This window comes from Periplaneta americana, chromosome 8, assembly GCF_040183065.1.
Source record: "Periplaneta americana isolate PAMFEO1 chromosome 8, P.americana_PAMFEO1_priV1, whole genome shotgun sequence".
NCBI lineage: Eukaryota > Metazoa > Arthropoda > Insecta > Blattodea > Blattidae > Periplaneta > Periplaneta americana.
In genome coordinates, this window is record NC_091124.1 from 17,597,655 (window position 1) to 17,620,011 (window position 22,357).

The 22,357-nt window shown below is 36.5% G+C and overlaps 1 protein-coding gene across 1 annotated transcript in view; it reads left to right on the top strand.

Moving 5' to 3' along the window:
• Positions 1 to 4,773, top strand: part of LOC138704522 (facilitated trehalose transporter Tret1-like) — a 75,510-nt gene extending 70,737 nt beyond the window's left edge. The window contains exon 5 of the mRNA XM_069832487.1: positions 3,855 to 4,773. Within this exon, the coding sequence (XP_069688588.1) occupies positions 3,855 to 4,625 (771 nt within the window). The 3' untranslated portion in view covers positions 4,626 to 4,773. The remainder of the gene's footprint in view (positions 1 to 3,854) is intronic.
• Positions 4,774 to 22,357: the final 17,584 nt, after the last annotated feature.

Here is a 22,357-nt window from a genome sequence, read left to right on the forward strand (position 1 = left end):
TAATGCAAAAACAAGTCCTTACATAGGTATACATTAGCTGTAGCTGCTCTATCTATTTGGACCGGTCACAACTCTTAACATGAACTGCTTATACTACGAGACCGGGCGGTCGCTCACCTCTTCTATACTACCGTACATCGGCAACCTGATTGCATGCTGCGTGTGGCAATTCAACGAAGTCTACTCATTACCCATTCTTGACTTACACCACTTCTGCTCTGAACGGCTTATTTATGTAAACAAATAATTGCGTTTAAAGACATCTGGAAACATTTCTCTTAAGTAAAATTTACCGGTTAACCAATTTAAACCCTGTAATGCAAGGTAACTATTTTTAATTGGTTGAAGCAAAATAGGCTATTTTTGTATCTACTCTCTATAAGCTTAAATGAGAAAAATTAAACAGTACACCATTTTTTCTTACTACTTTTTTGTAACTTATTTTACGACGCTTTATCAACGTCTTAGATTATTTTGTGTCTGAATGAGATAGTGATAATGTTGATGAAGTGAGTCCGGAGTCCAGCACCGATAGTTACCCAGCATTTGCTCATATTGGGTTGTGGGAAAATCCCGAAATAAACCTCAACAGGGTAACTTGCCCCAAACAGGTATCCCCGCAGACCGCTCTCCTCTAGCTCGCACAAAAGAGTTGCTGTTATCGGCTGAAGAACTTCATGCAGCTCCGGTTCCGAGATATATGGATGATCCAGTACTACTTCCATGCCACCAACACGTACCTCTGACGTTGTGGCCTAAGATAATAAAATTTTTACCGAGATGATGGACTCCGTAAATATTTTCAAGACATTTGGAATACTAAGGCTAAAAATCGGGTATGAAACCGAAGACTTCTTTAAGGGTATATGTACGTGAACGACCACAAATATTATGCAGGCTCTAAATTTCTAAAATTTTATAAGAAAATGAACTCACAATTGGACAAAAATTAGAAGGTACCACAACAAGACTTATCAGAACTTAAATACCTGATAAAAGTATTAAAAAGGTTACTAATAATATTTTTCAAACCAGTATGAAAAAAAAAACAAAACAAAAGAATTCTGCAGTTACGTCATTTGGTAACCATAACATTGATATGGTCTCTCTGACACCTTTAATATTTTTCCTGCATGTAATAAACACTTATTTCTGAAAAGTAGACTACTCTCTGAAATGTAGAGTTGTTTATTTTATTACAATTAAAATTTTATTTGTCCTATATAAAATATATTAAAATTTACATAATGTGTTGTGACCTAATTTTTCTATTTTCAAAGAAATGGGCTTTATTGTAGTCTATCTTTTGCATAAATGCATGTTAAATCAGTGTATAAAATTTCAGATTTCTATCTTTAATGGTTGTGGAGTTATGAAATAATATGTGTGAAAATTGTCAAATTTTGGAAAATTTAATTTAAAGTAAATAGTGATTTCTAAAAAATATTATCAGTAACTATTTTTTTATACTTTTATCAGATATTTAAGTTCTAATAAGTGTTGTTGTGGTACCTTCTAATTTTTGTCCAATTGTGAGTTCATTTCCTTTTAAAATTGTGGAAATTTAGAGCCTGCTTTTTCCGATAATATTTGAAGTGTACACGGGAAAAACAATCAAGGTCCATCAAAAATCGAAATTGAGTTAATAATGCTATCTTATAGTGGAAAGGAAGTACTATCATGTGGTCTAGCTAGTAATAAGAAATCATCGTTCTTGACATTCCACTACGTCAGTTTCTACAGGGATATAATTTTATTTTTACTTAAATTTTTATTGTACCTGAGTTTTTGAATGTACTTCACTCCCACCCCATCCACCCATGAAGTTCAACCGTCCTCTACACACAGATCCAAGACTACATATAGTAAACAGCACTGAATTAGTGAGTATAGTACGTTTCAGAAATATGTTCGCGTTTTCCAGTGACGAAAGAGCTTTCAATATTGAATCATATTTTCGCACAGGTACTGTCCGTTTGCCTACGTCGCATCCCTATTTCCCCCACCTGCTTCTGTTCGCCCCTCTGTAAAAGCTGGGCTGTCTTAGCTCTTTTCTGAAAACATTAATTTATGTTAGGAATTGGACGTTTACGTAATATTATACAACTGTTTAAAATAACTTAAATAAAAGGGTCTCGTTAAGTAATTAACTGTCACGTGATTTCCTCCCTTTCTACGACCCTACGACATAACTACTTGGACGGACAGTAGATAGCATGTCTGAGTAATTTTATCTTTGCGGGTCGGGCAGAAGTGAAGGTTGAATTTACAGTACCTAAGGTACTCTTTTATAGACTACGCACAAAATTATTTCAACATGAGTTACTAGTACGAAGGACGAAACTGGTAATTGGAATTAGATGCAATAGTCTATAGTGTGATAATATGAACAAAAGAACTGAAGCCTGTATCGAAATGAACGGCCACCATTTTCAAAAATGTGTTTAAATGTCCATATTTTGATTACTGTATTTTTCAATTTAACTTCATTCTCTACATTGTACGCTAATGTGATGTAGACAGTATAATATACACTGCATAATGAATACGTTCGCATGGATAACTCAGTTCGTGAGTAAAAACACTTATTGTTAGTACAGTACTGAATTAAGATTAAACAAAAACCTAATGAAAATTATCGAACTCAAAATCGCGATATTTCCTAGTTTACGTAAATGGATGAACTACTTTTCTTCCCTCCTATACCTAGTAGAGTGATTTGTTTGTTTTACGCCAGTATCATCGAACTACAATCGTGGAAGGGGTAGCAATCTGTGTTTCCGGTTCTCTAAAGGTATAGCCAGGTTAATATTGTGACAGCGACGTGAGATTCGAACTCACGACCAGCGTCCCGCAAGAGAGCAAACCGCGCGTGAGCCGACACAGGCTCCACGGAGCACTGAGGGATGGCGCGCGGCGGAGAGAAGAGAGGGGAAAGGGCCTACGCGACGAGGAGAGTGCGCGCGCATCTGGTGCTGGTAGAGAGGAGAGGGCTCTGGATTGTTCTGGAGAGTTATCTCTGGAGACGCGTCGAACTTTCGAGGCTACGTCGCTGTGATTATAAAAGAAGAAACGCCAGCGAACTCGGGCAGTTTTCAGTTGATTAGTCAGCCAGTCAGGGAGTAAGCCAGAGCAAGCAAGCCAGTCTTGTGTATTGAGTGTGCGTCGGCAACTGTGACAGCATCCGAAGGCCTGAGTTCGAGTGCAGTGGACCGCAGTTGGAGGGACCTGAGTTCGAGTGCAGTGGACCGCAGTTGGAGGGACCTGAGTTCGAGTACAGTGGACTGTCTCTGAAGGTCTGTGGTTCGAGATACTGTGAACTCGAGTGACTGAGCTAGAAGAACTGAGAACTGATAGTTCTGATTTCTAAATAGTGCTTTGTAAATATTGGTTAAGATTAACAGTTCATTGTTGTTCGTAATAGTCCAAGTAAATTGTCATTGCCGTCAGTGGAGTGCTATAAAGAATACTGTGTTGAGTGAAAATCCTATTGTTGACGAGAGCGTTTAAGGTGAATTGTAGAAAGGAATTATTGTTGGAAGAATAAAATCCTATTGTTGAGTTGAAATAAATTTACAATATTAAAAATGTTAGTAAAAATAAAATGATGTCCCTGTATTAAATACACACATAAGGAAGTATTAAGTGCTTAAACTTTAAAATTCGTTTTTCTCGAAACTTTCTAAAATGGACCTTGATCGTTATTCCCGTGTACCCTTCATTTGTGGTCGTTCACGTACATATACCCTTTAATACAATCATACTAAAATACATTAAGCAGCCAATTTCCTGCCATTTGTACAATATATATCTCATGTCTCTAATTATATAACTTAAAACGTTGTGTTCTGCAGGAGGAGCTACAACGTATCCGATCCGTGACCGAGGAGCAGATGAAGCAACGGGGGCGCCCCCGGGACCTTGTGGCCACACGAGGTACGCGCCGTGCTCTGCTCGTTATGATTGGGCTCCTCTTCTTCCAGCAGTTCGGCGGCGTCACGGCCATTTTGAGCAACACTCAACAAATCTTCGACATCACGCCTGGAAGCACCCTCACGTCTAGCGAGTCTGCCATAGTCGTGGGAGTCATCCAAATCATCGCAAGCTTGGTCACATCTTCAGCAGTAGAACGCTTGGGGCGAAGGCCCCTCTTGCTGACATCTGCACTGGGCTGCTGTGTGTCTTTGGCTGTTATGGGTGCTTACCAGTTCGTGAACCTCAGGACTTCAGTAGATACGACAGCCTTCGACTGGCTGCCTCTGACTTGCCTCATAGTCTTCCTAGTGACCTATTGCCTTGGTTTGGGCCCTCTGCCAATCGCGATGATGGGAGAGATCTTTCCTTCAAACGTGAAAGGACTGGCTATCTCCATCGGCGTTATGTTCGTCAGTGCGTGTTTCGTCGTCGTCACCAAGCTGTATCAAGTCGCTATAGACGGCATCGGACCTTACACCACGTTTTGGATTTTCTCAATAGTCTCGGCTTTTGGATTCGTATTCATATATTTCATCGTGCCAGAGACAAAGGGGAAGCCTCTAGAGTACATTATAGCAGAGCTTAACGGAAAAAGTCAAGTGCAGAAAAATGTACCAGCAGCTCTTGATGTCTTCACCATCTCGACATAACTTTTGAAGTCTTGTGTCTGATGAAGGCGAAGACTTCTGAATTTAAGAAGTAGAAGGCCGAAAAAAAGGATTCACTGCTGGAGAGAGTTACAGAAAGCAGAGCTCAACGGGCAAACAATGTCAAGTGGAGAGAATTGTGCCAAATTCTTTTAATTTCTTCACCGTCTCGCCACGAGTTCTGAAACTTTATGTCTGGTAAAGGTGATAACTTTTGAACTTAAGTAGTAAAGGTCAAGACTTCTGAACTTACAAATTTTAAGGATAAATAACTTTTTCTTGGGTTCAGAAGATACTGCTGGAGAATATCATGTAAAGCAGTATGTAAGTGGAGAAATATGTACGAGTAACTCTTAATGTTTGCACAGTCTCGCCATAGCTTCTGAAGATCTTGTATCTATTGAAGGTGAAGACTTTTGAACTTAACAATTCAAAAGCAGAGAAAATATTGAAGTGCACAGGATACTGTTTGAGAATATCATGTAAAGTAAAGTCAACGGAGAAACTGAATGTGAAGTGGAGAAAAATGCATCAGTATATCTTGATGTCTTCCTAATCTCGTGCCAGGTTTTGAAGTACTTGTGTCTTAATATTTCGAAGGCGGAGAAATATTTCTTAGCTCATAAATAATGCTGAAAGAGATAATATAAAGTAGAGCTCAACGGACAATCTAAATGCGAAGTGCAGAAAAATGTATCAGAAACTGTTAATGTTTTCACAGTCTCCTCATAGCTGCTGAAGTTGTGTTTAATAAAGCTGAAGGGTTTTAAACTTAACACTTCGAAGGACGGTAAATATCTCACAGTTCATGAGATGTGTGTAGAGTAACTGTTAATGTTTACACAATCTCACCATAGCTTCTGAAGATCTTTTGAACTTAACAATTCAAAAACAGAGAAAATATTGAAGTGCACAGGTCAACGGAGAAACTGAATGTGAAGTGGAGAAAAATGCATCAGTAAATCTTGATGTCTTCCTAATCTCGTGCCGGGTTTTGAAGTACTTGTGTCTTAATATTTCGAAGGCGGAGAAATATTTCTTAGCTCATAAATAATGCTGAAAGAGATAATATAAAGTAGAGCTCAACGGACAATCTAAATGCGAAGTGCAGAAAAATGTATCAGAAACTGTTAATGTTTTCACAGTCTCCTCATAGCTGCTGAAGTTGTGTTTAATAAAGCTGAAGGGTTTTAAACTTAACAATTCGAAGGGAGGTAAATATCTCACAGTTCATGAGATGTGTGTAGAGTAACTGTTAATGTTTACACAATCTCGCCATAGCTTCTGAAGATCTTTTGAACTTAACAATTCAAAAGCAGAGAAAATATTGAAGTGCACAGGACACTGTTTGAGAATATCATGTAAAGTAAGGTCAACGGAGAAACTGAATGTGAAGTGGAGAAAAATATATCAGTAAATCTTATAGTCTTCCTACTCTCGTGCCGGGTTTTGAAGTACTTGTGTCTTAATATTTCGAAGGCGGAGACATTTTCTCAGTTCACAAATAATGCTGAAAGAGATAATATAAAGTAGAGCTCAACGGACAATCTAAATGCCAAGTGCAAAAAAATGTATCAGAAACTGTTAATGTTTTCACAGTCTCCTCATAGATTCTGAACTTGTGTTTAATAATGATGAAGGGTTTTAAACTTAACAATTAATAATAATAATTTATTTAATCTGACAGGATTAAGGCCATAAGGCCTTCTCTTCCATCCTACCAGATAGCACATATAAATACAAAAAAGAAATACAAACACTGATGAAAATGATACAAATTAAGTTAAAGCCCTATAGAGGGTCAACAGAGTCAAAAGTACATTATAGTGCTCTCATCGAGCTAATACAACGAAAAGAAAGAAAACAGAGATAGCAATGATGATATTGATAACTGACAATAATAATAATAATAATAATAATAATAATAATAATAATAGTAGCAATAGTAATAATAATACTAATAATAATAATAATAATAATAATAATAATAATAATATTAATAATAAATACATTACATATTAATTTTCAATTTTACAACAGCATAGTTACAATATTTACTATATGTCATGGGTTAAGGTGAAGTTGCGCAACCTGACATGTGTTCAACAAACAATTCCACGAACTAGAATGTGATTTTTTAATTTAAATTTGAATTTTGATATTGTCCGACAGTCTCTGACGTGGTCAGGGAGAGAATTCCAGAGGCATGGAATAGATATGCTGAAAGATGATGAGTAGAAGGATGTTCTGTGCAGAGGAATAGAGAGAAGGTACATGTTCCGGGTTCGAGGTAGTGAAAGGTAAACAAAACGAGATGCTAGGTAAGAGGGTGTGGAGGTGTGGATGATTTTAAATAGTAATAAGAGAGAGTTGAAGAATCTTCTTTCTTTAAGTGGACTCCAAGACAACAATTCTAGTGACGGTGTTACATGATCGAATTTTCTAATGTTACAAACGAAACGAACGCAGATATTGTGAACACGCTGTAGTCTATGGGCAAGATCAGTATTTAGATTCGTGAATAAAGAATCGCAATAATCGAAGTGGGGCATCACTAAAGTTTGGATCAAGTTCTTTTTAAGGCTGAGAGGTAAAACATTGGTTAAGTGTTTGAGGGAATGAATTATGGAAAAAGTTTTCTTACATATGTAGGTCACATGACTTTGAAAATTTAAATTTGAATCTAAATATACCCCTAAATTTGTTACTGTCTTACTATATGTAATTGTAGTATTATTTATTTTTGTATTTGATACAGTGGCTAGATCTATTTTGTTTAATGCTCGTTGGTGGCCCATTATTATAGCTTGTGATTTGTCTGGGTTTAGTCTGAGTCCAAATTTTTGCGCCCATTGAGCTACAGATGCTAGATGTTCATTAATTCTGGTCACAGAGTCATTGATTGTACAAGTTCGGGAATGAATATAAAGTTGTAAGTCGTCAGCGTATAGGTGGTGTTTTGAATATTTTAAGATCTTTGTTATGTCGTTTATATAAAGCGTAAAAAGTAATGGCCCAAGAACCGAGCCCTGAGGGATTCCGGCCTTGACGGTACGCCAATTGGAAGAATGACCACCGGCTGATACACATTGTTGGCGTTCGCGAAGGTAGGAATCGAACCAAGCAACGGCACTGTTAGAAAGATTGTAGTTTTTTAGTTTGCATAAAAAGAGATCCGTGTCAACTGTGTCGAAAGCTTTGCTGAAGTCTAGTAATGTCAGTAGTGTTAATTCTCCTCTGTCGCTGGCTTCTCGAGTGTCTTCAATCACTTTTAAAAGGGCAGTAGTAGTATTATGTCCTGCACGGAAACCAGATTGGTAGTCGTCAAGTAAGCAATGCTCATTGAGGTAGCCAGTCAATTGCTTATGTACTACGCGCTCCAGTGCTTTTGACAGAGCTGGTAAGATGCTAATTGGTCTGTAGTCGTTTGGGGATTCAGGAATTTTATTTTTCGGGATAGGTCTAATGAGAGCTTGTTTCCAAAGTCGAGGATATGTAGAGGTTATGAGTGAGGCGTTAAAAATGTGGGTCAAGGTTGGTAGTATTACGTCAATAATTTTCTGGAGCAGTTTTATTCCAATCCGATCTGATCCTTCAGCTTTGGTCGAAATACGCTTTATTGCCTTCTTTACGTCATCATGTGAAAGGTACAGAAAGTGAAACTTTTCCCTCTCTGGTAGGGTAATACTGTTTAGTTCGTCAATTGTATGTTGTTTTGTTGTTTCGTTCACACCCGTTGTTTGTGTCAAAACAAAGTGGTCATTCAGTTCGTCTACTGTGAATGGTGTCCCGTTTACCTGAGTCTTGCTGCGCCCTAAGCCTATTGTTCGTAAGTTCTTCCACAGGTCGGCTGAATCTGAGTCCGGTGTTATAAGTTCATGGAAAAACCTCAGTTTTGCATTTCTTATTGCCTGAGTCGTTTTGTTTCGTAACTGTCTATAATGTTGAAGATTTACGTCAGTTTTATCATGTCTGTACTTACGATGTGCCACGTCTCTAGAAGTCATTAGGGTCTTGATTTCAGTAGTCATCCAGGGAGCAGGAGCTCTCTTAACACGTCTCGTCTGAATGGGCGCGTGATTGTCGAATAACGATAATATATAATCATTAAGTCGGTCAATTTTTTCGTCTACTGTCCGTAATGTCCAGATAGTATGCCACGGTACTTTCAGCGCGTCTGCAGTTAATGCTGTATCGTCAACACGTTTTAAGTCACGGAATGTTACGGATTTGTGCGCTGGCTTGGGGCATTTGAGAGAATATGTGAGATAGATTATATCGTGACCTGATATGCCTGAAGCTGCACACTGACCATGATTTAATACACAGTCAGGATTATTTGTAGTTATAACGTCAAGTAGAGTTTCACTATGCTGAGTGTGATGTGTCGGTTTGAGGGGAAGTACAGTCATATTACACGATTGGAAAACTGTCAGTAGTTGTCTAGTAGAATAGTCTTCAGTTGCAATTAGATTTGTATTTAGGTCACCCATCATTACAACGTGTTCATAATTAGGAAGAACGTTGACTAAAGCTGCTTCAATAGAAGCGATGTCATTTATGCTGGGCGGTTGATAGATAACACAAACAAGACATTTAGAGAAAGATAAATTGATTTCTACGAATAACATTTCAGCGTGAGCAGTAGGTTCGAAGGGAGGTAAATATCTCACAGTTCATGAGATGTGTACGAGGTACTGTTAATGTTTACACAGTCCCGCCATAGCTTCTGAACATTTTGTATCTACTGAAGGTGAAGACTTTTGAATTTAACAATTGAAAAGCAGAGAAAATATTGGAGTGCACAAGATACTGTTTGTGAATATCATGTAAAGTAAGGTCAACGGAAAAACTGAATGTGAAGTGGAGGAAAATATATCAGTAAATCTTATTGTCTTCCTACTCTCGTGCCGGGTTTTGAAATACTTGTGTCTTAATATTTCGAAGGCGGAGAAAGTTCCTCAGTTCACAAATAATGCTGAAAAACATAATATAAAGTAGAGCTCAACGGACAATCTAAATGCCAAGTGCAGAAAAATGTATCAGAAACTGTTAATGTTTTCACAGTCTCCTCATAGCTGCTGAAGTTGTGTTTAATAAAACTGAAGGGTTTTAAACTTAACAATTCGAAGGGAGGTAAATATCTCACACAGTGCTGCTCATCGGAGTGACTAAGGCCGCGGAGGAATCGGAGATCACGAATAAAGCTCTCCACCGTTGACCTCCGGTACTACCGTAGGTGGAACAGGGGGCATACGGAGGGATGCGGGGGTTCTGAGCGAAGCGACAGTTAGCTCAAGGACGACCGGCGCGTACGGACTGACGGTAGTTGTGAGGGGAATAAAATGGCACCAAATCGGATATCCGTCGCATGGAAATTCTTTAATTTAGTTGAAGGTAATAATAAAGTCGCACACTGTAAACTTTGTGGGCGAATTTACTCTAAGGTTGGTGGAACTTCGAATTTGTTAGACCATTTGAAGCGATCGCACAATCGCGAACTTGATGAAAACAATTACACAAAACATTTGATATGATTTATTTTTAAATTGTTTTAGTGCTATTGTTCCCAAACGCTCACAGTCTATGAAAAAGTCTTGAAATTTCTCTAAAACGTGACTTTCGAGGCAATAAAAAACATATGAAATATTTACAAGACGACTTGAGTTATATTTTACTGTTTAGACAACTTGAGTTATATTTTACTGTTTGGATTAAAATATTTCTGAATGAAACTAAAGAAACATCTTGTAATAATATAATTACAATTATCCTTAAGTTGATATCCACTTATATTTTTATTACAGAGCAGGAGTGGCGCGTTTTAGAAGAGGCATTCAAATACTGACACCCTTTAACACAATAATCACAATCCTGTCGGGTGAAGAATCTGAATAAATTATGTTGGACAGTAAACTTTATCCCATTGATAGCCCACGTTTCTTTTGTTTCATTCTGAAGCTCCCTTAATATATTTTACGTTAACTAAACCGATTAGAATAATAATTGACAAACCCTGTTTGCGATTAAACGAGAGTTTCTAGGAGAATTAAAGTATAAATATTTACATTAGCTACTGAAAAGCTTTACTTCTGCGTTAGTTTTGCAGTTAGATTGAATGTTATTAATTTGATCAATGACATAAAACTAATACGGCTTTCGACATAATATACTATGAATTTAAAAACTAGAAAAAAAAAAATCTGTCAGCTAACGTAGAACTTTAATCAACACAAAAAAAAAAGAGCAGAAGAAAGAGAGAGAGATTAACATAAAAGAGAGAATAAACAACAACAAATTAGAATTTATTTTAAAAGATACGCGGACGTCAGCGGACTCGAATCACTACCTGATCCGATTAAAGGAATGCTCAGCGGAAAGTGTATGTCTGCGCCACAGCACATATACAACCTGCGCTGCATCAATCGGAGGTAACCGGAGGTCTCCGATTGAAAGCGCGCAAACAACCGCTCCGGAGAAAACCTAATCATAAGCAGCACTAATCTCACAGGTCATAAGATACTGCTGGACAACATCAAAGAAACCAGAGATCACTGGTCATTCCTAATGTCAACTGAGAAAAATTGTGCCAAAAACTATTAATTTCTTCACCGTCTCGTCACAGATTCTACAATTGTACTTAAAAAGTTGAAGATATAATATAACCTTGACAAGTCGAAGGCGGAAAATTCCCAAGATATGTCTACCGCTGGAGAATAACATAGAAAGCAGAGTTCAACAGAAAATCCGAATGTCAAGTGGAGAAAAATATGCCAGTAATTCCTGGTGTATTTACATTTTCGTAATAGCTTCTGAAGTTCTTGTATCTAACGAAAGTGAAGATTTTCGACTTAACAATTCGTTGGCGGTAAAACACCTCGAAGTTCAAAAGATACTACTGAAGATATCAGAGGAAGTAGAGCTCAACGGATGAACGTATTGTGAAGTGGAAAGAATTGTACGATTAACTCTTAATGTCTACACTGTCTCGTCATAGCTTCTTAAGTGCCAGAGTCTCATGAAGATGAAGAATTTTGAACCTAACAACTAGGTTCCGTCAACTGCAGTCGTAAGTTTTGAAGCTAACTTGCTCCGTGTAATTGGATGTAGTCTAACCTCCAGAAGAAATTATTTCGAGCATTGTGTACTGATAGTTTAGTTTGTTTTATATCTTTTGTTACATTATTTTAAAGTTAAAGGTTTAAACTCATAAAATACGACAGTGGTCAAAAAATTATCTGTGTACAAGGCAGAGAATTTGTTAATATAAAAAATGTGTGCAAAAATGTAGGCCTAATATCCTTTCTTATTAAAAGCAAAATGAGTACAAACAGTAAATTCCTACCATGTAAACAAAAACATGGTTTCTGGAATAATGTTTTCAAATACTTTTTTATTTTCTACCATAACAAATGGCAGAGGTTTTTTATAAGAATTTTCGTATGAAAAGTAGCTCATCTCTATGGATGCTGTCAAATTGCTAAAATATTAATAAATTGGTTGGAAGAGTCAGAAATAAAATTAAATATATATGGGTCTACCAGACTTGGCGCCAGCAGTGATGCTCTGAAAGAGGGCGCCACTACTGGAAGGTTAATAAAAAGAAACCTATATTACATTGTGTGATTAAATATACGGTTCATTAGAAAATTAAGTCTGAAGTTTGAATAGTCCGGTAACACCGCCGCCAACACACATTTTTTGTAATACAGATGTAAGAGGTCAATGAACACGTTCTGTCTCACTAGGTGATCTGCTCTCGGCTCGACGTTGCAACTTGCTTGCATCGGGCAGTGGCTTGAAATTAGAGCTTGTAAGAGGTTAGGTACAGCTTACAGCTGTAAAATTTTTGTAAATATTCAACGTTTTTTCCTCCATTACTGTATCTTGTACGATAAAGAAAATTGGTATGAGTAAAACACTGTCCTTCTTCTATTTGAAAAAAAAATATTTTTACGATAAAAAAAATATTTTTTTTTTTTCAAATAGAAGAAGGACAGTGATGAAGCATTTCCCTCGTAACTCATAAACTTGTTAACTCTTTTATGTTCTCTCTTTTATTTCATTGCTGAAACTCATGTTTATAATATCATGCTCTTTCAACTACATTCCTTAATAAATAATATATTTTTTTTATTTTGTGTTAGAAGAAAATACTGATATTCGACCATTTTTTTAAATGAATTTATTTTTTATCAGACAATTTATCAAAGGTAGAGAAGTGATTTTGCTTCTTATTGTAGACATGACATGCATAAATACACACAAAAAATGTCATCATAGAATGTTGGATAGTTTTTGAGTTATGAGGGATACGCTTCATCACTGCACAGTGAATTTTGAATTCGCTCCGAAAATTTGCAAGCTTAATTCACTTCCACCCTGTATTATATCTCTTATTCCGATACAAACGGAATGCTATTACTACTAATATTAAAAATTTATCCATGACTTACTAGAAATTCTGTTATCTTTAGACATCGTAGGATATGTTTTTACTATAAGAGCAGAATAAATTCTTGTATAAAATTCTTTATTTTTGTTATGGTAATAAATAAATTTATATATTCAATTTGTGTTTGGAGTGAACTTTTTTGCACTCTTATAATTTCAGTAATGAGAATCTTTCCACACGTGTAAAAAGTTGTACTTTTCACACAAGTTACATAAATAATTATTATGCCTTACATTACGAAAAAAATCTGGGTTCAATGTACTAAATATATTCACTAGATTTTCATATTCTAGTCCTAACCAATACTTCATTATAAACAAAAACAAATGTACATGTAACAATATTACAATATTTTATAAGTTTGTAATTATTAATAAAAGCTGAAAAAATTATATTTAGTCTATTAATTACTAATTGGGGGGCAGAGACTAATTGAGATTTCCCGCTCTTTGATCGAGTCGATAGAACTGATATTTAATCCTTGCGGTGAATTTCGGTGAAGTCTGGAGGACCTAATTAGTCAAATCCACTCTCCTCATCTCCACGCTGGGGCTCCCTGGGATCTTTTAAGATGCGAAAGAGAGAGTGGTGTGAGGAAAGCAACGGGAAGCTACCGTATTTACCTTTCCCAAGAAAAACTTCAAACATGGCATGATGAGTCTTTCCACGGTGAAAGATCCCGGACGTAAACTATCCCCCAATCGGATGTCCGGCAGGTGGATGCTGAGGAAGGACACATTATGAAGCAACCCAACAGAAGAAAAGAAGATGGAGGATTGGAACGTGGAATGTAAGAACTCTTCTGCAAGCAGGTAAGTTGGAAAACTTGAAGGAAGAAATGAGAAGAAACAGAGTGGATGTGATGGGAATATCAGAAGTGAGGTGGGAAAATAGTGGGGAGTTGGTGAGTGAAGAATTTAGGTTTTTTATTCAAATGATGAGTGCAAAGGAAGTCACGGTGTTGGTGTATTACTCGGACCACGTGTGAAGGATAAAGTGATATCAGTGCGTTATGTAGATGACCGGATGATAATGGTGAGACTACAAGGGAAGAAAATGGGCTTAGTGCTAGTGCAAGTTTATATGCCACATAGTGGATCAGCAGACGAGGAAGTGGAAGAAAGCTATGACAAGATAGAAGAGATAGTTGAGAAGGAGAAGAAAGGAGCATGCGTAATCCTAATGGGTGACTGGAACACAATTGTAGGAGAGGGTCAAAAGGGAAGTACAGTTGGAAAATATGGAGTGAGAAGAAGAAATGACAGAGCAGAATCTCTGATAAATTTCTGTGAAAGAAATGCAGTGATTGCTGGAAATACATTATTCCAACAACATAAACGAAGAAGATACACATGGACATACTGCAGAAGAGGGTAAAGTCGATCAAAATGTTGCAATTTTTTAATGATATTGAGGTTATGCAATGGAGCGAAGTTCCTCAGAAAATAACATTTTGTCGTCATAACCTTCACTTATGAAGGCACGTTACAAGAATTGAATTACAATCTATAAAAAGCTGCTTTTTTATTTTACTTGTGATCGAAGTTACCTGCTTAAATAGGGTAAAGTTGATCACCATTGAATTTTTAGTTTAAGATCGATCTTAAAATATTGCGGAGTAAAGTCGATAACTGTTTATGTCTTTAAAAAAATTAAGTGTATTACGTATATTTTACTTGTTATAAGGTGTGTAAAAACAATAATAATCTTCAATATATGCCTATAGCATTATATAGTGTATCTTTTGTTACTGTGATCATACTATTCGACACAATTAGGCTATAGGTCTTCACTGTACAATCGTGACTATGATTGCCAACTTATAAAACATAAAAACATTTTTTAATACTTCACATACCGACAAACAAAGATTTAAGAATTCAAAATTTACATTGAAATATCACCCTTCAATTATAATCTAAAATGCAATTCAACATTGCTTAGGTTTATATCAGATGTTATTTGAAATCTTCCCCTCCTCATGTCACTTTAGAAACTACGTTGTTCCCATAGTCAGGTACAGAGGGGTGTACAAAATATGTTCCTTTGGCAGTGCTTCTCTTACGCAAGAAATTCACTATAATTTCGTCTTCCTTTTTTCCCCACTATCCCATCAATATAAGCTATACTATGACACTTTTCTGTTTATAAGTGTTAGTTGGAGGTATTTCGATGAACAATTTATTCTTCCTGCTGGTCCTATCTGTTTCGAGTAGGTCGATGGCATGATCGCCTTAACCCTACAAAGGTACAAGTGTTTTTAAAATAATGTTTCAATACTAACATTTACGAACTGCAAAACTATTATTTCAGGATACAATCTCAACGAAAACTACTTACGTATACTTCCTGTCTCCTTTCACTGCTGACTATAATTTAGAGTTTGTAAGACTTATTTTTCATTTAAGAGAAAAAGTTGAAAATAACAATTTTCACTTCAACGGTAATTACACAGTGTTCCCAGGCTTTTTGTTGTCCCTCTCGCTTACATTTGCAATGTAAGACAATGAAGTCAGCATAATAAGATTTCAACAAGTAACTGAGAAAATATACAATTTTCAATAAAAATCGCAAATGATCGATTTTACACCCACTGATTGACTTTACCCAATTCTACAGTACCCAAGGGACGAAAGCAGATACCAGATAGATTACATACTGGTACAGGAAAGATTCCGAAATTGCTTAAAATTGCGAAGACTTTACCAGAGGCAGATATTAACTCAAATCATGTCCTCCTGATAGGCGAAGTAGATATTCATCTGAAGAAGATAAGAGGAAGACAAGTGATGAAGAAATTAAACATAGAAAAAGTGAAGAATTAAGGAAGAAAACAATTTGAAGCAAATTTTCAAGAGAAAGCCGCTACATTAGAACCCACACCTGAGAATAGTAATGAGTACTGGACTCATCTGAAAAGCTGTATACAGACAACAGCAGAAGAAACAATAGGATACAGAGAAAGTGGGAGAATTAAGAAACCTTGGGTCGCAGGGAAAATGTTGGAGAATATGGAGGAAGGTAGAAAATGGAGAAAAAAAAAAACATCAACACAGAAGAAGGTAGAAAAAACTACAGGAAACTTAACAACGAACTAAGAAGAGAAACTGATAAGGCGAAGGAAGCCTGGATGAAAGAGAAATGGAAAGAAATAGAGGATCTAGAGCAGGCCTGGGCACCAAGAGCGAATTCTACTCTCCCACGGGGAGCCATATGACTTCTCTTCAACCCCTTTCTTCCTCGCCGAACACCGCGCAGCGTTGATGTCGGAACGGATGAATATTAAGCGTCACCGTTTAGAGTTTTGATTCGCTCCCGGTGCCCAGCCCTGATCTAGAGAGGAAAGGAAGATATGATTTAATGAACCTTACTTACTTACTGGCTTTTAAGGAACCCGGAGGTTCATTGCCGCCCTCACATAAGCCCGCCATTTGTCCCTATCCTGAGCAAGATTAATCCATTCCCTATCATCATATCCCACCTTCCTCAAATCCATTTTAATATTATCTTCCCATCTACGTCTCCGCCTCCCTAAAGGTCTTTTTCCCTCCGGCCTCCCAACTAACACTCTATATGCATTTCTGGATTCGCCCATACGTGCTACATGCCCTGTCCACCTCAAACGTCTGGATTTAATGAACAGCGAAGTAAAATGTTTGGACCTTCACAAATAAGAAAAGGAAATCCATGTGGTTGATAGAGGACGACATCGGAAATGAAACAGTCAGACAAGGAATACTGAACAGATGGACGAAAATAAAAAAAAATATATATATATATGGTTTATTTAACGATGCTCGCAACTGCAGACGTTATATCAGCGTCGCTGGTGTGCCGGAATTTTGTCCTACAGGAGTTCTTTTACATGTCAGCAAATCTACCGACATGAGCCTGTCGCTTCTTTTTACAGATAAAAGTGGTTTTATATGAAACATTCCTTAACGTGTTTTGGGAAAGCCATTGATTTAATTCCCAATATGCTCAGTCACTTAAGAGAGCAGTATTTAAAATAGTAATAATAATAACAATAACAACAACAACAATAATAATAATAATAATAATAATAATAATAATAATAATAAATGACACTTGGGAGAACATTAAACGCAGAAGAAATATGGGAAATGCCTGTTATTATTCGGTTGAGAAGCTTTTGTCATCTGGTCTGCTGTCAAAAAATCTGAAAGTTAGAAATCATAAAATAGTTATATTTCTGGTTGTTCTGTATGGTTGTGAAACTTGAACTGTCACTTTGAGAGAGGAACAGAGGTTAAGGGTGTTTGAGAATAAGGTTCTTAGGAAAATATTTGGGGCTAAGAGGGATGAAGTTACAGGAGAATGGAGAAAGTTACACAAAACAGAACTGCACACATTATATTCTTCACTGGACATAATTACGAACTATTAATAATTATATATAATAAATTTTCAGTCAAATACACTTTTCAAGTTGTGAGGTCAGATAAGCTGTTACATCACAATATTTAATACGAAGCCACTAATATTTTCGACTTTAAAAAGTCATCTTCAGGTGCATGAGATGCAAACAATATTAAAAAAAATAGGTGATAAGTTGATCTAGCAATTAATATCATAGTAAGTAATGCACGTCCTGGCATTTACAATTATATAAATTTCACACTTTTCTGAACCAACATGTCTTTCAAATTCATAATTACGAACATTAAATAAAGACGTTTGACATGGGCAGGGCATGTAGCACGTATGGGCGAATCCAGAAATGCATATAGAGTGTTAGTTGGGAGGCCGGAGGGAAAAAGACCTTTAGGGAGGGCGAGACGTAGATGAGAGGACAATTTTAAAATGGATTTGAGGGAGGTGGGATATCATGATAGAGACTGGATTAATCTTGCACAGGATAGGGACCGATGGTGGGCTTATGTGAGGGCGGCAATGAACCTGCGGGTTCCTTAAAAGCTATTTGTAAGTAGTAGTAGCAATAATAATAATAATAATAATAATAATAATAATAATAATCCAAGGCACGACAGCCCATGAAGGACCATTACCGACCAGCCGGTTGCTTGCCTCATGCCCACATGACGAAGCAGAGGTGGACGATCATCCAACCAGAATCTAGGTATCGTGTGGTTAGCACGATGATCCCCCAGCCGTTATAGTTGGCTTTCGTAACCGGATTTCGCTACCTGTCATAGCTTCCTAAGTGCATCACAATGCTGGGTGGCCACTGGCCCCATGCACTGGCCGAAATTTCATGAGAATATTTCTTCCCCCATGAGGATTCGAACCAGATGGTAATCAATGATTGAAAGAATTATAGTTTGTCCTTCAAATGTGTATAAATTTGATCAGAACAAATGTAACTTTTCGTTATGAAAAGAGGAGTTTTACAATGTTACATTTGTTCGGATCAAATTTCTGCACATTTAAAGGACAAAGCTAAAATTCTTTCAATAATTTATTATATAAACAATCTTGGTGCATTATTTAACATACTGCAAAATTTGTGAAATATCTGGCTCCACTAACAAAAATGGTCACGAGTTGCCACTGTGCATTAATCATAATACATTGCTCTCTTAAATTGACTGAGCATATTGGGAATTAAATCAATGGCTTTCACAAAAATCCTATAACATATTTAATATAAAATAATTTTTATCTCGAGAAGGATTAAAAAAACGAGCAACATTGTATTTAACTTGTTTGTTTGAAATATTTCAAAGATTAACACCCGGAAATTAATGACATTACTTGCGGTACATTCTAGTTCGATTAATTAAAATGTGTCTCAGTGAAACGTTCAGCAGAGTTCGTATAGGTCAGTTTCTGTAAGATGTATTCCCAATTCACTGTGGGCTAAAGCAAGGAGATGCACTATCACCTTTACTTTTTAACTTTGCTCTAGAATATGCCATTAGGAAAGTCCAGGATAAAAGAGAGAGTTTGGAATTGAACGGGTTACATCAGCTGCTTGTATATGCGGATGAAGTGAATATGTTACGAGAAAATCCACAAACGATTAGGGAAAACACGGGAATTTTACTGGAAGCAAGTAAAGAGATAGGTTTGAAACTAAATACCGAAAAGACAAAGTATATGATTATGTCTCGTGACCAGAACATATTACGAAATAGAAATATAGAAATGGCAAATTTATCCTTTGAAGAGATGAAAAATTTCTAATAACTTGGAGCAACAGTAACAAAATAATATAAATAACATATGGAGGAAATTAAACGCAGAATAAATATGGGAAATGCCTGTTATTATTCGGTTGAGAAGCTTTTATCATCCAGTCTACTATCAAAAAATCTGAAAGTTAGAATTTATAAAACAGTTATATTATCGGTTGTTCTTTATGGTTGTGAAACTTGGATTCTCACTTTGAGAGAGGAACATAGGTTAAGGGTGTTTGAGAATAAGATGCTTAGGAAAATATTTGGGGCTAAGGGGGATGAAGTTATAGGAGAATGGAGGAAGTTACACAACACCGAACTGCACGCATTGTATTCTTCACCTGACATAATAATTAGGACGTTTGAGATGGGCAGGGCATGTAGCACGTATGGGCGAATCCAGAAATGCATATAGAGTGTTAGTTGGGAGGCTGGAGGGAAAAAGACCTTTGGGGAGGCCGACACGTAGATGCGAAGATAATATTAAATATATTTGAGGGAGGTGGGATATGATGATAGAGAATGGATTAATCTTGCTCACGATAGGGACCGATGGCGGGCTTATGTGAGGGCGGCAATGAACCTCCGGGTTCCTAAAACGCCAGTAAGTAAGTAACTTACGGTACATTCTATATAGACAAAATATCACGTATAAATAAAATCAGAACTTAACCAACTTCCCTGATACAACTGTAATAGCTTGCCGCTGAGCGATTGCTGTGGTCCTGTTCAGGTGCTCATCTAGTCTGACCTTGCTTCCACGTCATAAATGCGCAATCTGCCGATCACTGCCCTATAACTTCTGTATAAAGAATTTTCTCATAAAGTTGGAAAATTGAAAACTGCAGCAGTGTTCCATATTTTATACTCACCTTGTACAGTACCTACTAGTTAATTTATCCGCAAAATATGAACATAAATTATAATAATTTTTAGTCCCATATTTTTTGTCTCCGACCTTGTAGCTTACTCTCTCGGCGGCGCATTGAATTCACTGCTGTAAGTAAGATTCGATCCTGCAACAATGAATTCTATGCAGTATCAACTCCTTGTAGATCTCATCAGAGGGCAGAATACAGCTACTAAATCTCGTCGCCAATATATTACATCAGCAGATTTCAAGCTTCCATAAATTTAGGTAATCTAATTTCCATAGTAACAAAACAATAGTTCTGTCACCAGACAACGGCCTTCCTTCTGAAATTTGTTACGTGATTTCGTTGAAGTGTGAAGTTAATCTGAAGACTTGTACAAAAACTTAAGCATACAAATTTTCTCTCTTCTTTCATTTTCGCTCAACAAGAGACCGTACGAAAATCAACAGTTCCTTCGAAAAATCGTACACGGGTATGTACTCTGAAGGAAGCGTTCAATTTAAACTCTTCCCTGTCAATGAAAATTTAACTACACAAAATTAGCTTCAAATTAATATAACATGAGTAGACCTTTTCAGGCTATTTTTTATGCTTACCAAGATTCTTAATAATTATCCTTCTGCTTTCCACTTTAGTTAAAAGTTTAAACTGAATACAAACATTTTTGTCTGAAACCTATTTTATTATTAGTTCTTATAGGAAGGGTGGGGCAGCCTATTATCTCGAAAGATTCAACGATAGTACAATTATTATTATTGTTATTATTATTATTATTATTATTATTATTATTATTAATACTATTATTACTATTATTAACAAAATAGCTATCGTTTCACGCCCTTTAATTTTCTTGTTCTCTGAATTTACTTCTTGCAGTTAAGCTTTTCTTTGTGTTATTCCTCCTTCCCGTACTCTCTCTCCTATTATTTCTTCTTCTTTTTGTTTCTTCTATTGTTTCAGATAACCTACGATGAGTTCAAAGTTGAGCATTCAAGCCATTTCAGAAAGTACAGACTCTCTCAAGGGTACAAAAAGAATGCAGTATCTTGCTACATTCGCAGGTGTGTTTCCGTACACTATATTATAGCGATAAAAGAAAGGTAAATGCATTATAACGGAATCAAGGAAAACTAGAAAAGACGATACGAAATTGAGACTTTTCTATTTCCAAGATTCTGATACGCACTTAACACATAGGCCTAATTGATAATGAATACTAGTTTTTGCACGATCATATTTTTAGAATTGTAAATCTATACTACTAATAAAAAATTTAACTTAAATTTTTCTGGTAATTTTCGCTTTTACAAAAACAATTGTTAATATGTATAATGAACTGTCCTGAAACCTAAAACCGCAATTCTGAAAATTTTGTTTCTATGTCTATATGTTTGTTACCTTTTTATGCGATAATGACTGAACCGATTTCTATGAAAAATTGGTATGTAAAATAAGTTAGGCCCCACTTAGATTTTAGGCTCTATGAAATTCAAAATAACTACTAGGGAAAACATGGTAATTTTACTTGAAGCAAGTAAAGAGAGAGGTTTGAAAGTAAATACCGAAAAGACAAAGTATATGATTATGTCTCGTGACCAGAACATATTACGAAATAGAAATATAGAAATGGCAAATTTATCCTTTGAAGAGATGGAAAAATTCAAATAACTTGGAGCAACAGTAACAAAATAATATAAATAACATAGGGAGGAAATTAAATGCTGAATAAATATGGGAAATGCCTGTTATTATTCGGTTGAGAAGCTTTCGTCATTCAGTCTGCTGTCAAAAATCTGAAAGTTAGAATTCATAAAACAGTTATATTACTGGTTGTCCGTATGGTTGTGAAACTTAGACTCTCACTTTGAGAGAGGAACAGATGTTAAGGGTGTTTGAGAATAAAGTGCTTACGAAAATATTTGGGGCTAAGACAGATAAAGTTACAGGAGAATGGAGAAAGTTACGCAACGCAGAACTGCACGCATTGTATTCTTCAGCTGACATAATTAGGAATATTAAATCCAGACGTTTGAGATGGGCAGGGCATGTAGCACGTATCGGTGAATCCAGAAATGCATATAGAGTGTTAGTTGGGAGGCCGAGAGGCAAAAGACCTTTGGGGAGGTGGAGACGTAGATGGAAGGATAATATAAAAATGGATTTGAGGGAGGTGGGAAATGGTGATAGTGATTGGATTAATCTCTCTTAGGATAGGGATAGATGGCGGGCTCATGTGAGGACGGC